The sequence below is a fragment of the Dipodomys ordii genome, unplaced genomic scaffold (assembly GCF_000151885.1).
Source record: "Dipodomys ordii isolate 6190 unplaced genomic scaffold, Dord_2.0 Scaffold152, whole genome shotgun sequence".
NCBI classification, from domain to species: domain Eukaryota; kingdom Metazoa; phylum Chordata; class Mammalia; order Rodentia; family Heteromyidae; genus Dipodomys; species Dipodomys ordii.
The window spans coordinates 333,652-345,961 of NW_012267368.1; the positions used below are offsets into that span (position 1 = coordinate 333,652).

Below are 12,310 nucleotides of genomic sequence, written 5' to 3' on the forward strand. Positions count from 1 at the left end.
CCATGCTTTCAAATGTGAACCTCATAATCCGTATTAAAATACTTTTGAATGCCTAGAATGTGGAATCAAAGAGAATGAATCACTAGGCACTGGTAGCTCACACCTGTAATCCTAGCTACTCAGGTGGCTGAGATCTTAGGATCACAGTTCAAAGCCAGCCTGCGTGGGAAAGACTATGAGACACTTATTTCCAATTAACTACCAAAAAGGCTAGAAATGGAGCTGTGGCCCAAATGACAGAATGCCAGCGTTGAGTGAGAAAGCTAAGGGACAGTACTCCGGCTCTGAGGATAAGCCCCAGGACTGGTACAAAAGAAACAGAAACAGACAAGACGGAATCATGGTAAAACTGAAACTCTTCAATGTCTCTTAAAAAGAGTGAAGAGTAACAAAAGAAAAAGCTATTAATACCTGACTCCATGAGGAAACACACTTGAAGGTTCATGTATTTCTTGTCTAATATATCAAAACTTTTCCATTTTCTATTTGAGAAGTGTACTGTAGTATTTAGGTGGCAAAGTTTTGCCAAAGAGGGAATATGACTTATTGAGTTTTTAGGAACAATTCCTGTGGCTTATGCTTGAAACAGAGCATTTATGAAAGCTATTAGAAAGTACCACAGCCATCATAGTTTATCAAAGTCATAGTTAATAAGGAAACTTACAGGGCTGGAGGCCTAACTCAGGGACAGAGCGCCTGCCTAGGAAGTGCATGACTCTGACGTCATGCCCCAGTACCACTAAAAAGGTTGAGCGAAGTTAATCACAGGCTCAGAGCGACAGAGAGCCATGTTTTCTCCCATATAATGAAGTTAGACCTAAAACATCATCATATTAAACATATACAGGGTTGAATGTATACATACAGGATCAGATCATGGCATATGGTTTGTGTACATCTTTGAATAATCAAGGGCAGTTTAACAAAATGAATACTAGGAACCTGTGGGGTCAGGGGGTGGGGTTGGGGTGGGGCAATGAAGAGAAGAAGGACAGATCAGTACAGTCGAGTACCTAACTTTTGTGCTTGAAAACACAAGTAGGAAACTTGAGGGCATGGGTAGGGAGAGAAGTGGAAGAACAATGGAAGAGGGGTCACTAATCAAGACACACTGTACACATAAGTGTGTAAGATTATTTAAAGATAATTTTTAATTCCAACAAAAGTATTACAAAATTTATAGTAAGGGCCGAATGATTTGAGACCATAAGAGCAACCTGTGTGTGTAAGAAAAATTTTAAATATGTTTTATGTCTGAATGCAAAGACAACTAACTTTTGAAGTAAATATGCTACCATCAAAATAAAAACTGGCCGGGCACCAGTGGCTCACACATGTAATCCTAGCTACTCAGGAGGTTGAGATCTGAAGACTGCAGTTCAAAGCCAGCCCAGGCAGGAAAATCTATGAGAGTCTTATCTCCAATTAACCACCAAAAAGCTGGAAGTGCAGCTGTGGCTCAAGTGGTAAAAATACTAGCCTTGAGCAAAAAAGGTCAGGGACAGCATCCAAGCCCTGAGTTCAAGCCCCAGGATCAGTACAAAAACAAACAGACAGACAAAAACAACCTGTAGTTCCCTCAAGATCTAGTTACATTTCTTTTTACATAAGCAGCAGAAAAGAACTAAGGTTAGTTTATAAGTAAGTATCTAGCAAGCAACTTACATAATAAACTGACTAAGAAAAATGTCATTTTTCCTACATCAGTAGTATATTTATTATGCTGAAATCAAGTGCTGGGAAAGAAGCTTTTCAACTAATACAGAATGTTCGTAAAGAATTACAAATCTCTAGTCATTACACACTGGGAGTGAGACGCGGGTATGGAATCTTACAAACTTATCATCTGTGCTCCAACTTGTAGGTAATTTTCATGACTACATGCCTTGCAGGGGAAAGTATGTCATGTTAATGCACAATAAATATTTTATAGCTTTACAAAATAGCATCAAAGAGTTTGTACAAATAGCATACATCTTACCCATGCAGGTTTTACATGTTTGTTGAGATACTTAGAAATATTCATGCTATTTTTGTCACATTTTTCTCTTTCCATAAAGATCCCTGTGACATCGTCTCCTAAGGAACGAATTGGTGTTAATCAGTTCTCTTCTACTTTATTTCCAGTTGCTCATTCTTACTACGTGAAATATTTCATTTGCAAACAGAAAATTTAACTTGATCAGACTGCTCTCAGTTTTTTCATCTTGTCTTTTAACAATAAATACTTTGTAACATCCAGCACTGAAGTGAACAATCATTAGCACCAAGGAGTCAAGACAATTGCACCAAGAAGATAGGTTTACACTTCATATCTCATTAATAAATAAGACGTTGCAACTTAGTCACATGGGAAGTATCACTCCCAAATTAAATATACTGACAGCACAGATAAAGATTGACAAAAAAATGTTGGGTGTATGCTATTTGTAAAGCTATACATATATACATATATAGACATATATAGACACATATATATATGTATATATTTCTCCAAGGAATTGTAAGTTAAAATTTACATTAGAAGACTCCTTGATATTTTTAAATTAAAATTTATTTCATTTTAAATGTTCTTTCCAACAGAAGAGGTAGGTATATTTCCACATATGAAAAATCAATAACAGCCGCAAATCAAAACAAGGAAAGCCTGATAAAAATCAACATGCTCTCAGATTTCTAACTGTACATGAATGTAACTATTTTATGATGTCACTAGTAAGATATGAGTTGTTTCATGTTTCAATCAGACAATAATCTTAACTTTCATAATAGATTTTTGCTAATGATATGACTATTCAAAGGCTGCCTTTTCATCAAAAAGAAAAAAAAAATGTTTCCCACAATGATTTGTGCCACGCATCTGGTGACCTGCAGGTCACCAGGAAGGGATCTTCCTGGTCTTTCATATTTTTTCACCAACACCATCATCATCAAGCCTCTAAGATTCTACAGAGATCAGCAGATTTTAAAAAATTTAATTACAACCAAAAGGGTATCTTCTAACTACAGAGGTGGAGAGAGCTGAACATCATGGACAAGAAACAAATTCAAATGCACAAATTCAAATGTCGCCATACACATTTCCATCTTTGGGCAAGAAAATGGAAGGTAATTGATTTTAATTAGTAAGTACCATTGGGGAGTTAGCTAAAATAAAAAAAAAAATTCATAAAGGTTGTGTTTCTGTGATCATCTAAAAATCCAGACTGAAGGATGAGTGACTGTGAGACACATGAGACCTTCACCCATCCGACGAGTGGACATGAGTGACGGGAACATCCAAAGCCACAATAGGACTGCTTTGGTATGGATAAGATCAAGGCTAATAAAAAAAAAGGTCTAAAATAAAAACTTTATAAATAAAACATCTGGGTATTGTATGGAATACTTTACTCAGTCTAAAGGTTTCTAGTACACAGAGCACATTTGCCTTTTCTCCCCACCCCAACCCCTCTTCTTCTGATGTCCCTGAAATTGTATGTGACATAGGCGTTTTCTCACTGCTAAGCACAGTTAAGGCCCCGTTCAATTTACTCTCCTTTTGCCTTTCCGTTTCTCTGGCTTTTGCCATTTTCTAACACTAGCTGTTTTTCTGCTTTGCTCACACCATTGGCTGCAATACCATTCGTGGCTACTTTCCCATGTTTGGCTTGCTTAGGCTCATTGTATGTCCGCACGTAGAAGTTGAGGAAGAGGAATATGAAGCTGATTGCATAGGCGATGAGGGCCCAGTGCATCCACTTGGGAAAGGGGCAGTCAGTGTACAGAGACAGCGCCGTGTGTCCAATGGTCACATGGAACTGGACCTGGGAGACAAAAGCAACAGGACTGGATTAACAGCCTTCATCCCACAGGTAACATAGCACCAGAACCTTCTACAGACTATCACAGGCCCCAATTATGGGCATATGTTTGAAAAGCTTAATGCTTTCTTGGTTGTATCTCATTCAGGTCACAACTCGAATGCCATCGGCCTAGCAAGGGCTTCCCAATAAACCAATGTGTATGCCAGTCCCCAAGCCACAGACAGGTGGGGGTTCGTTGAGTGCTATAGCAGAATTATAATTCTCTCAAGTTGTCTTTTGGGATTCTTCACTGGCCGTCTTTCCATTAGACTAGAACTCCAGAAGGCAAGCCTTTGTCCTGCTCACTGCTGGACCTGGCACCAATTTGGACTCTCTAAATATCTGTTGAAAATTGCTATTCTAATGAAAGAAAATCAATGGCTTGAAAAAGAAAAGCAGTCATACTAAAGGTCTTCCTCCTATATTTGAGACTGATTTTTTTCCTACCAAACTGTCAGCAAGCAAGTACATACACTTTCAAAAACCAAACTCACCAAAAAGATTCATTTCTTGTTTCATACAGAAAGTACACAGGAGAATTTTAATTTAAATGAACAGTTCTTTAAAAACTAATATTCTGCCTACAATTCACCGGGATTTGAAAATAAGGATAAAAACAGAGTTTTCAATTTTAAGAGTTCTTAAAAAGAGAAAATCCCAAAACTGAGATGCTCAAAATAAGAACTCTAAATTCTAAAGTAGCAGTAAGTCAGTGGTTTCTGATATTAAGAATGGCAAAATCTGCAGCCAGGCACTTGGTGGCTCACTTGTAATCCTGACTACTCAGGAGGCTGAGACCTGCCTATATGCAGTAAAACCCATGAGATACTTATTAACCAGCAAAAAGCCAGAAGTAGAGGTGTGGCTCAAGTGGCAAAGTACCAGCCTTGAGATTTTAAAGGCCACTCGAGAGTTCAAGCCCTGAGTTTAAGCTCCAGTACCAGCACTAGTAATAATAATAATAATAATAATAATAGTAATAGCAAAGTCTATGGTATTTATAAGTATCACCTGTTCTGAGAACTTCTGGCTTAGACAAATTCAACATCGAATTTGGAACAGGTCATTATGGCTTCTTTCTCATTATCAAATCTTAATGTTATATTGAATATTATTAAAATAATTTATTCTACATATGCAAGAAATTTGTATGGAGCAGCTTTTACAATTCCCATAGCAAAATTCCAAATGTTCAGAACTTCTGGTTTCACAATGGTGCTGGGCACCTGCACTGGGGCAAAGGGTATGTGCAGGGTGTAACTCACGAGGAGCCAGGGGAGCGGTCAGCCCTCCGACGCCTGCACTACTACCAGGTGAGGGAAAGGAATGACATATGCTGTGTAAACAGCTGCTACAAGCCTGGAGGAAGCTTCCTGACAGTTCATGACAGAAGTGACTCCTCAGACCCACCCCAGAAAGCTGTGCTTCCTGTTTGGTTAGGCAGGTGTCAGCAACATTAAGGTAGATGTGGATATTTCCACATGTGATTCCACTGATAAAACTGTGTACACTACAAGTCGTTATGTCGAAAACGAACTTTACAACTTTGCGGGGGGCGGGGGGGGAGGATTGGGTAGGGGAAGGGGAGAGCATGGGAAGGGATGGGAAGGGGAAACAAAGGAGGAGGCTACAATGCTTGATAAGAAATGTACTCATTATCTTGCCCATGTAATTGTAACCCCTCTGTACAGAATTTTCACAATAAAAAAACTGTGTACACTATGATTAATGCAAATTATAATAAACTCTAAAGCTTGGAGATTAATGACTAGCCAGAGCGGAGCTCTGAATGGCGCTCTGATGCTGTCAGAACACACCAAAACTCTGTCTAGTCTGTCTGCTAAAAGTGTCTGATCTGAACACAGCATTTGAACACAGTGCAGAGAGTGAAAAGGTATTGTCTAGCCCTAATACTTTCTTTATTAAATGCTTCTTCTCGATGTTACATTCCAAGTTTATGGGACTGAAAAAGGGAGTAAAACCCAGAAAATTTAAGCAAGGACAAGATGAAGAAAGAAGTAAATTTTAAGTTAAAAAAATTATTTAAGCTGGTGGTTTACATCTGTATTCCTAGCTACTCGGGAGAGTGAGATGAAAATTCTGGTTCCAAACCAGCTCAGGCAGGAAAGTTCATGAAACTTTTCTTTTTTTTTTTTTTTTGGGGGGGGGGGGGTCTGGTCGTGGGGCCTGAACTCTGGGCCTGGGCGCTGTCCCTCAGCTCTTCAGCTCAAGGCTAGCACTCTACCACTTGAGCCACAGCGCCACTTCCGGCTTTTTTTCTTTTTGCTTATGTGGTGCTGAGGAATCGAACCCAGGGCCTCAGGCATGCAAGGCAAGCGCTCTACCACTGAGCCACCTTCCCAGCCCATGAAACTTTTCTTATCAGCCACCAGAAAGCCTGAAGTGGAGGTGTGGCTCCTGCAGTAGAGTGCCAGCCTTGAGTGAAAAAGCTAATTGAGAGAACCCTGCTCGGGTTCAAACCTCAGTACCGGCAAAAAAATATATATACATTTTTTTCAATGATAGTGTTTGAGGATTACAGGTTTGAGCCATCAGCTGCTAGAGGTATTTTTAATGACTGTGTCTCTTAACAGGAAAGTGCTGGGTCTAGTTTTTTTAATCAGGTTACCATGGCCAATAAAGCCACGTATAGGAAATGCTACAGTAGCCTGAGGATACATTTTATGATGAAAAACTGTCCAGTCTTATGATTCATAAAGCATCTGGCACTGTAGACAGCTGCATAGGTGAAAGGAGAAGGAGTTGTGAACTCACGAGCTGCAGCATGGTGAGGTACCGCTTCCACCACAAGTACTTCTGGATCCAAGGGCCAAAGGCCGTGAGTCCGTAATAGGAGTACATGATCACATGGATGAAGGAGTTCATCTGGGCCCCGAAAAATGCTGCAGAGAAACAAGGGAAAATTCCAAAACATAGAAAACGTTAGTAGGTCATGAGATACTAAGTAAAACATAAAGGAATTTCACTTTATTTTCTAACATTTAATCTTGAGTATGGATGAAAACCCATCCTCTCAAATTAAACTGGATCTTTTTTAAAGTTTAGAGTTGAGTTTTCTACCCTAAAAATTAAACGTGTATATTGCTTGGCCAGGCAACAATGGCTTATGCCTGTCATCTTAGCTGATAATCAGAAGACTGAAATCTGAGGACTGCAGTTCAAAGTCAGCCTAGGCTAGAAAGGCTGGGAGACTCTCACCAAAAAATCTGAGAGTGGCAAAGAGCCAGCCTTGAGCAGCAAAGCTCAGGAACAGTACCCAGGCCTCAAGTTTAAGCCCCAGGACCAGAACCCAAAGAAAAAAAAGAAAGCAAGGTATATTTTTCAAGTGCAAAGAGCTTTCAAAATGGTAAATTCCAAATGAAGTATGTCAGTAAGCTGGAGTTTGCTTTAACATAAAAATACTGCCCATATGACTTCTGCTTCTAATATTGTTCAGGACAAAAGTTGTAGTACAAAGCCAGGCACCAATGGCTTGTTCCTGTAATCTTAGCTACTCAGAAGACTGAGATCTAAGGATGGAGATTCAAAGTCAGCCCAGGAAGAAAAATCCATGAAACTCATCTCCAATTAACCACCAGAAAGCCAAAACTGGAGCTGTGGCTTAAGGGGTATAGTAAAAAGCTGAGCACCCAGGCCTTACACACTCATTGCCAAGGCCCTGAGTTCAACCCCCGATACTAGCTTGAATAGGTTATAGTACATCTAAGTGTTTAAGTAGATTTGTAAATGCTTTGTTACTGCTGTTAGATGTATAAATATGCATACCAATGACAAAATGCTACTCATTTCTTGGGTTTTCATAGCTTTGAATATAATGGCAGTGCACGCTCTGAATGCTCTATTTAGTATATGCCTATCTACAGAGATATTCCAGTTAGTCAAAATCAATAGTATTCTTTCTGTTCAGAATATTCATCAAATCCAAGTATAGAGGTAATCAGGAAGCTTGTCATGGAGTGATACAAGGGTCAGTCCAGACTTACAAATGTCTTTTACGTTCAGTTTGACTGCAACTGTATGATCTTGTACCAAGCCTCTGATAATAATTCCTAAGTATGAACTGCCTATGTCATCAAGTGCCACAAATCAACAAAAACCCGTTTCCCAGGACAACTCAAACCCAAGTCCTCACCTGAGGAGGATCAATGTAAGCCATACTTGACCTCCAGGCATGAGAAGACTGCAGGCCTGTGTTCGCCAGACCGCACCCACTTTAGAATGGATGGCATCACACACAGCTTCATTTCCGGACCGCAGGTACTGCTGCAGCCCATGCAGCTCCAGGAAAGGACTTGGATGAAGCTTTGCACTGTAAGTTTGTATGTGGGTGTCCTTTGCATCAAAACTATTGTGGTTATGTGCATTTCTGGGTAAATTTTTAGTAGTTAAGAGGTCTTAACGGATATTTTTTTTTTTGGCCAGTTGTAGGGCTTGAACTCTAGGCTTGGGTGCTGTCCCTGCGCTCTTCAGCTCAAGGAGAGCGCTCTACCGCTTGAGCCACAACGCCACTTCTGGCTTTCTAGTGGTTTTTTGGAGATAAGAGTCTCACAAACTTTCCTGCCTGAGCTGGCTTTGAACCGTGATCCTCAGATCTCAGTCTCAGGAGTAGCTAGGATTACAGGCGTGAGCCACCAGTGCCCAGCTTAACCAATTTTTTTTAAGTGAAGCTTTTCTTTCTCCAAAAACAAATTTTTTAAAGAACTGAACATGAATGAGTCACTACAAATTTTTCAATAGTCAACCAAGTTCAACAAAACACTACACAAACTCTAACCTCTTACTATGAAAGCAAGCTCAAGGCTAGGCCAAGTAAGCTCCAGGTGTTTCCTCTGTGTGTGTGTGGGGTGGGGGTGAGTGTGCGTGCGCACGCGCGCGCGCGCACGTGTGTGTGTGTGTGTGTGTGTGTGTGCACTTTCCTGCCTGGGCTGGCTCTGAGCCCAGAACCTCAGATCTCAGCCTTCTGAGTAGCTGGGATTACAGGCATGAGCCACTGGTGCCCAGCTTCGACCCAACCTTTTGCATAATCTGATACACACAGATGCATTCCTCACCTTGTCCCCCTGCAACCCACTTAATTCCAATCCACCACAGTGTGAACATGGTACAGTGATGATACACATGGAGGAAAGAAACTTGGTTGTTTTTCTTCCTCAGGATAAAAAACACTGTGTCCAAATACTCCACTCCTTTAGACACAAAGTACCACCACAAGGCAGCGGCTATCTGTAAAAGAGATGGAACGGATGTTATAAGCACCAAACATTGTGTTATTGTGGCTTATCCCCAGAGTTAGTAAGTCTAAGATACATTATACAGCCAAGTGTACAGACGTCACATCTTTTTTTTTTTGGCATGAGTAGGTTTGAAGCCAAGGCATCTATTATGAAAGAGAATTCCACACTATCTCTGCAGTACCAATAAACTAAAGAAGGTTTGCAGATTACACAGGTGGATGCACACTTGCAAACACAATAATGCTGCTCTGCTTTCCAATCTGGCAGAAAAATGTAAATGTCTACTTTTTAAAGACATTTCAAGCATGCATGGGTACATAACCCCTACCAAACTTCAGATAAAGCCACTGGTCTCTAACTCATGTCTGCCTATGGGTCCTATTGTGGCAGTTTGTAGCAAATAGTTTTAAAAGTCTTTAAAATGATCAGACAGACACACAAAACAAATATTCCCTAGGTCATTAATATAATCCTGCTTACAGGGAGTAAGTCTTTTCTTTTCCTGGGCTCTAATTAAGACACCAGATGGTACAGAAAGATTATATTACACTCTGAGAGGAGGGATCTGCAGGAGGTGACCTCCGAAGAGGCGGTCAAGATAAGTAGATGGGATGAGTGATCTTATTTTAACAGTAATTGAAAGTTACTTCTTTAAAAAGGAGGTATTTTCATACACATCATATGTAATAATAACCACCAGGTTGGTATATAACTGCTATCCATTTATACACCTTTGTGTGTTAGGGGTGTGACAGATTCACTCACAGACAGGTATAGATGTATCAGAGTTGAAAAACATCCTTCCTCACTTTATAGCTCCATCTAGTGATGCCATGAGTTTTGTTGTATGGTTTTTTTTTTGGGGGGGGGGGGTTGCTGTTTAGATCAAAATGACAATTTTATTTTTTGTATTGATGTTGGGGAATGGGATGGACCTTGGATCTGTTTCAATTTAAAGATCCTAACTGGCTTTATTTTCAAACCTGGAATCAAGCAACTCTACAATCCATAAAATCCAACAAATATTCCCCAAAATTACAATTTTAAAGCATAGAGAGGAAGTAAGGAGAAAGACCAAAGTCTTGTGTTTATTGATTGTCATTTCCTGACAATAATTGGTTGAGCTAGGCACCAGTGGCTCACACCTGTAATCCTCACTACTCGAAAGGCTGAGATTTGCGGATCTCGGTTCAAAGCCAGCCTGGGCAGGAAAGGCCATGAGACTTTATCTCCAATAAACCACCAGAAAACCAGAAGTGGCGCGATGGCTCAAGTGAACAGAGCCTAGCCTTGAGCTGAAGAGCTGAGGGACAGTGCCCAGGCTCAGAGTTCAAGCCCCACAACCAACAAATAATAATAATATTAATAATAATAGATTGAAAATAGGCTTTAAATAGTTTCCGAGCATGGACGCTATACTTAATATTCATTATGATGTTAATACTTTTAAAATAAATGAAACCATTTTGGCATAGAAAATTCTAGGATAGAGACAATGTCTTATTTTTTCCTCCACTTGTGCCTGTAAGCTAGCCACAGTTCATTTATAATGATAAATGGTTCTCCTAGTTTGTGAATTACATTATGTTTGTTTCTGCTTTGTTTTTGTTTGGTGTTGTTTGCGCTGGTACTGGGCTTGACTTCAAGATCTAGGTATTGTCCCTCAGCTTTTCTCAAAATACTGGTGCTGGAGCCAAAGCCTTACTTCTGGACTTTGGTTGCAAACTGAAGATAAGAATCTTCCAAATTTGGGGCTGGGAAGGTGGCTCAGTGGTAGAGCGCTTGCCTTGCATGCCTGAGGCCCTGGGTTCGATTCCTCAGCACCACATAAGCAAAAAGAAAAAAGCCAGAAGTGTTGTAGAGCACTAGCCTTGAGCTGAAGAGCTGAGGGACAGTGCCCAAGCCCAGAGTTCAGGCCCCACGACCGAAAAAAAAAAAAAAAAAAGCATCTCTCAAATTTGTATGCCCAAACTGTCTCAAACAAGGATCCTCAGATCTCAGCCTGGATTACCGGCATGAGCCACTAGTGCCCACCTAATATGAAGCAATACACAGCAGTTCACTAAATACTAATTAAAATGATTTATTGTTTCTTCCACTTATATTTCATGGTAACTTAAAACATATTACTAAACATTATAAAACATGTTACTAATAATTTTTCTACAAATTTAATAAAGACCAAGTTTACCTATACAAACTACTGTTTCATTTCCTAAATATCATCTGGTTTGTAACATGTTTTCCTCAGATTTTTCTTACCAAATGAGTTAAATTCTCTTTCTGATTTTTCTATTCTTGACTCCAAACAACAAAAAGTCAAAAATAAGAGGCTGGGAAGGTGGCTCAGTGGTAGAGCGCTTGACTTGCATGCATGAAGCCCTGGGTTCAATTCCTCAGCGCCACAAAAACAGAAAGAAAAAAAAGCCGGAAGTGGTGCTATGGCTCAAGTGGTAGCATGCTAGCCTTGAGCTGAAGAGATGAGGGACAGCGCCCAAGCCCAGAGTTCAGGCCCCACAACCAGACCCCCCCAAAAAAAGTCAAAAATAATATTTTTACATAACACATGTAAAGTACTACATATTTACTCACGCTGCCAAATAAAAAAACATACTGGTGGTATGAAAACAGGTTTTAAAAGAGAGAGACAGACAGAGACAGAAAGATTGAGAGATTGAGGACAAAGAGAAAAGGATCAAGAGAAAGAGGGATAGCTAGAATTTTATTGACTCCAAACAACTCAGCGTAATTCTAAAATCATATTGAAGTATAATTTTTACCCATGTAATTAAAATAGTTACTGGGAGCGAGGGAAGGGGTGACATTGTCCAAATGACTTACATAACTGTACCTTCTGTACATTATCTTTATAATAAAATTTTTAATTATTAAGATATGAACAGTATTTTAGCATACTTACTCTGACTTCATTAACATTATTGGAATAGTCTACAGTCTGGCAAATATAGCTGTAGCCTGCATTATATGATCCCATGAACAACTGCAAGAAAAGAAGAATATTGAAAGTTTTATTAGCTACAGTGTTAAATACCTTCAACTTGATAAAGCAACTTCTCAAATTATTTTTAAAGTAACATCCTCTTTCAAAAGTTTTCACATCCATTGAACGTTTGTTATTTTGATTTTTTCCTTTCTTGTCAGGCTGTGGGTCACACCCAGGCCTCCCTCCACCTGCTAGGCAGGTGCTCT

The 12,310-nt window shown here is 39.8% G+C and overlaps 1 protein-coding gene across 1 annotated transcript in view; it reads right to left on the bottom strand.

Annotated features, from left to right (window-relative positions):
- Window positions 1-2,536: 2,536 nt before the first annotated feature.
- Elovl4 (ELOVL fatty acid elongase 4) overlaps window positions 2,537-12,310 on the bottom strand; it is a 29,425-nt gene continuing 19,651 nt past the window's right edge. The window contains exons 3-6 of the mRNA XM_013032257.1: window positions 12,021-12,101; window positions 8,918-9,089; window positions 6,621-6,748; window positions 2,537-3,806 (exon numbers count right to left, since the gene is read on the bottom strand). Of these exons, the coding sequence (XP_012887711.1) occupies window positions 3,531-3,806; window positions 6,621-6,748; window positions 8,918-9,089; window positions 12,021-12,101 (657 nt within the window). The 3' untranslated portion in view covers window positions 2,537-3,530. The remainder of the gene's footprint in view (window positions 3,807-6,620; window positions 6,749-8,917; window positions 9,090-12,020; window positions 12,102-12,310) is intronic.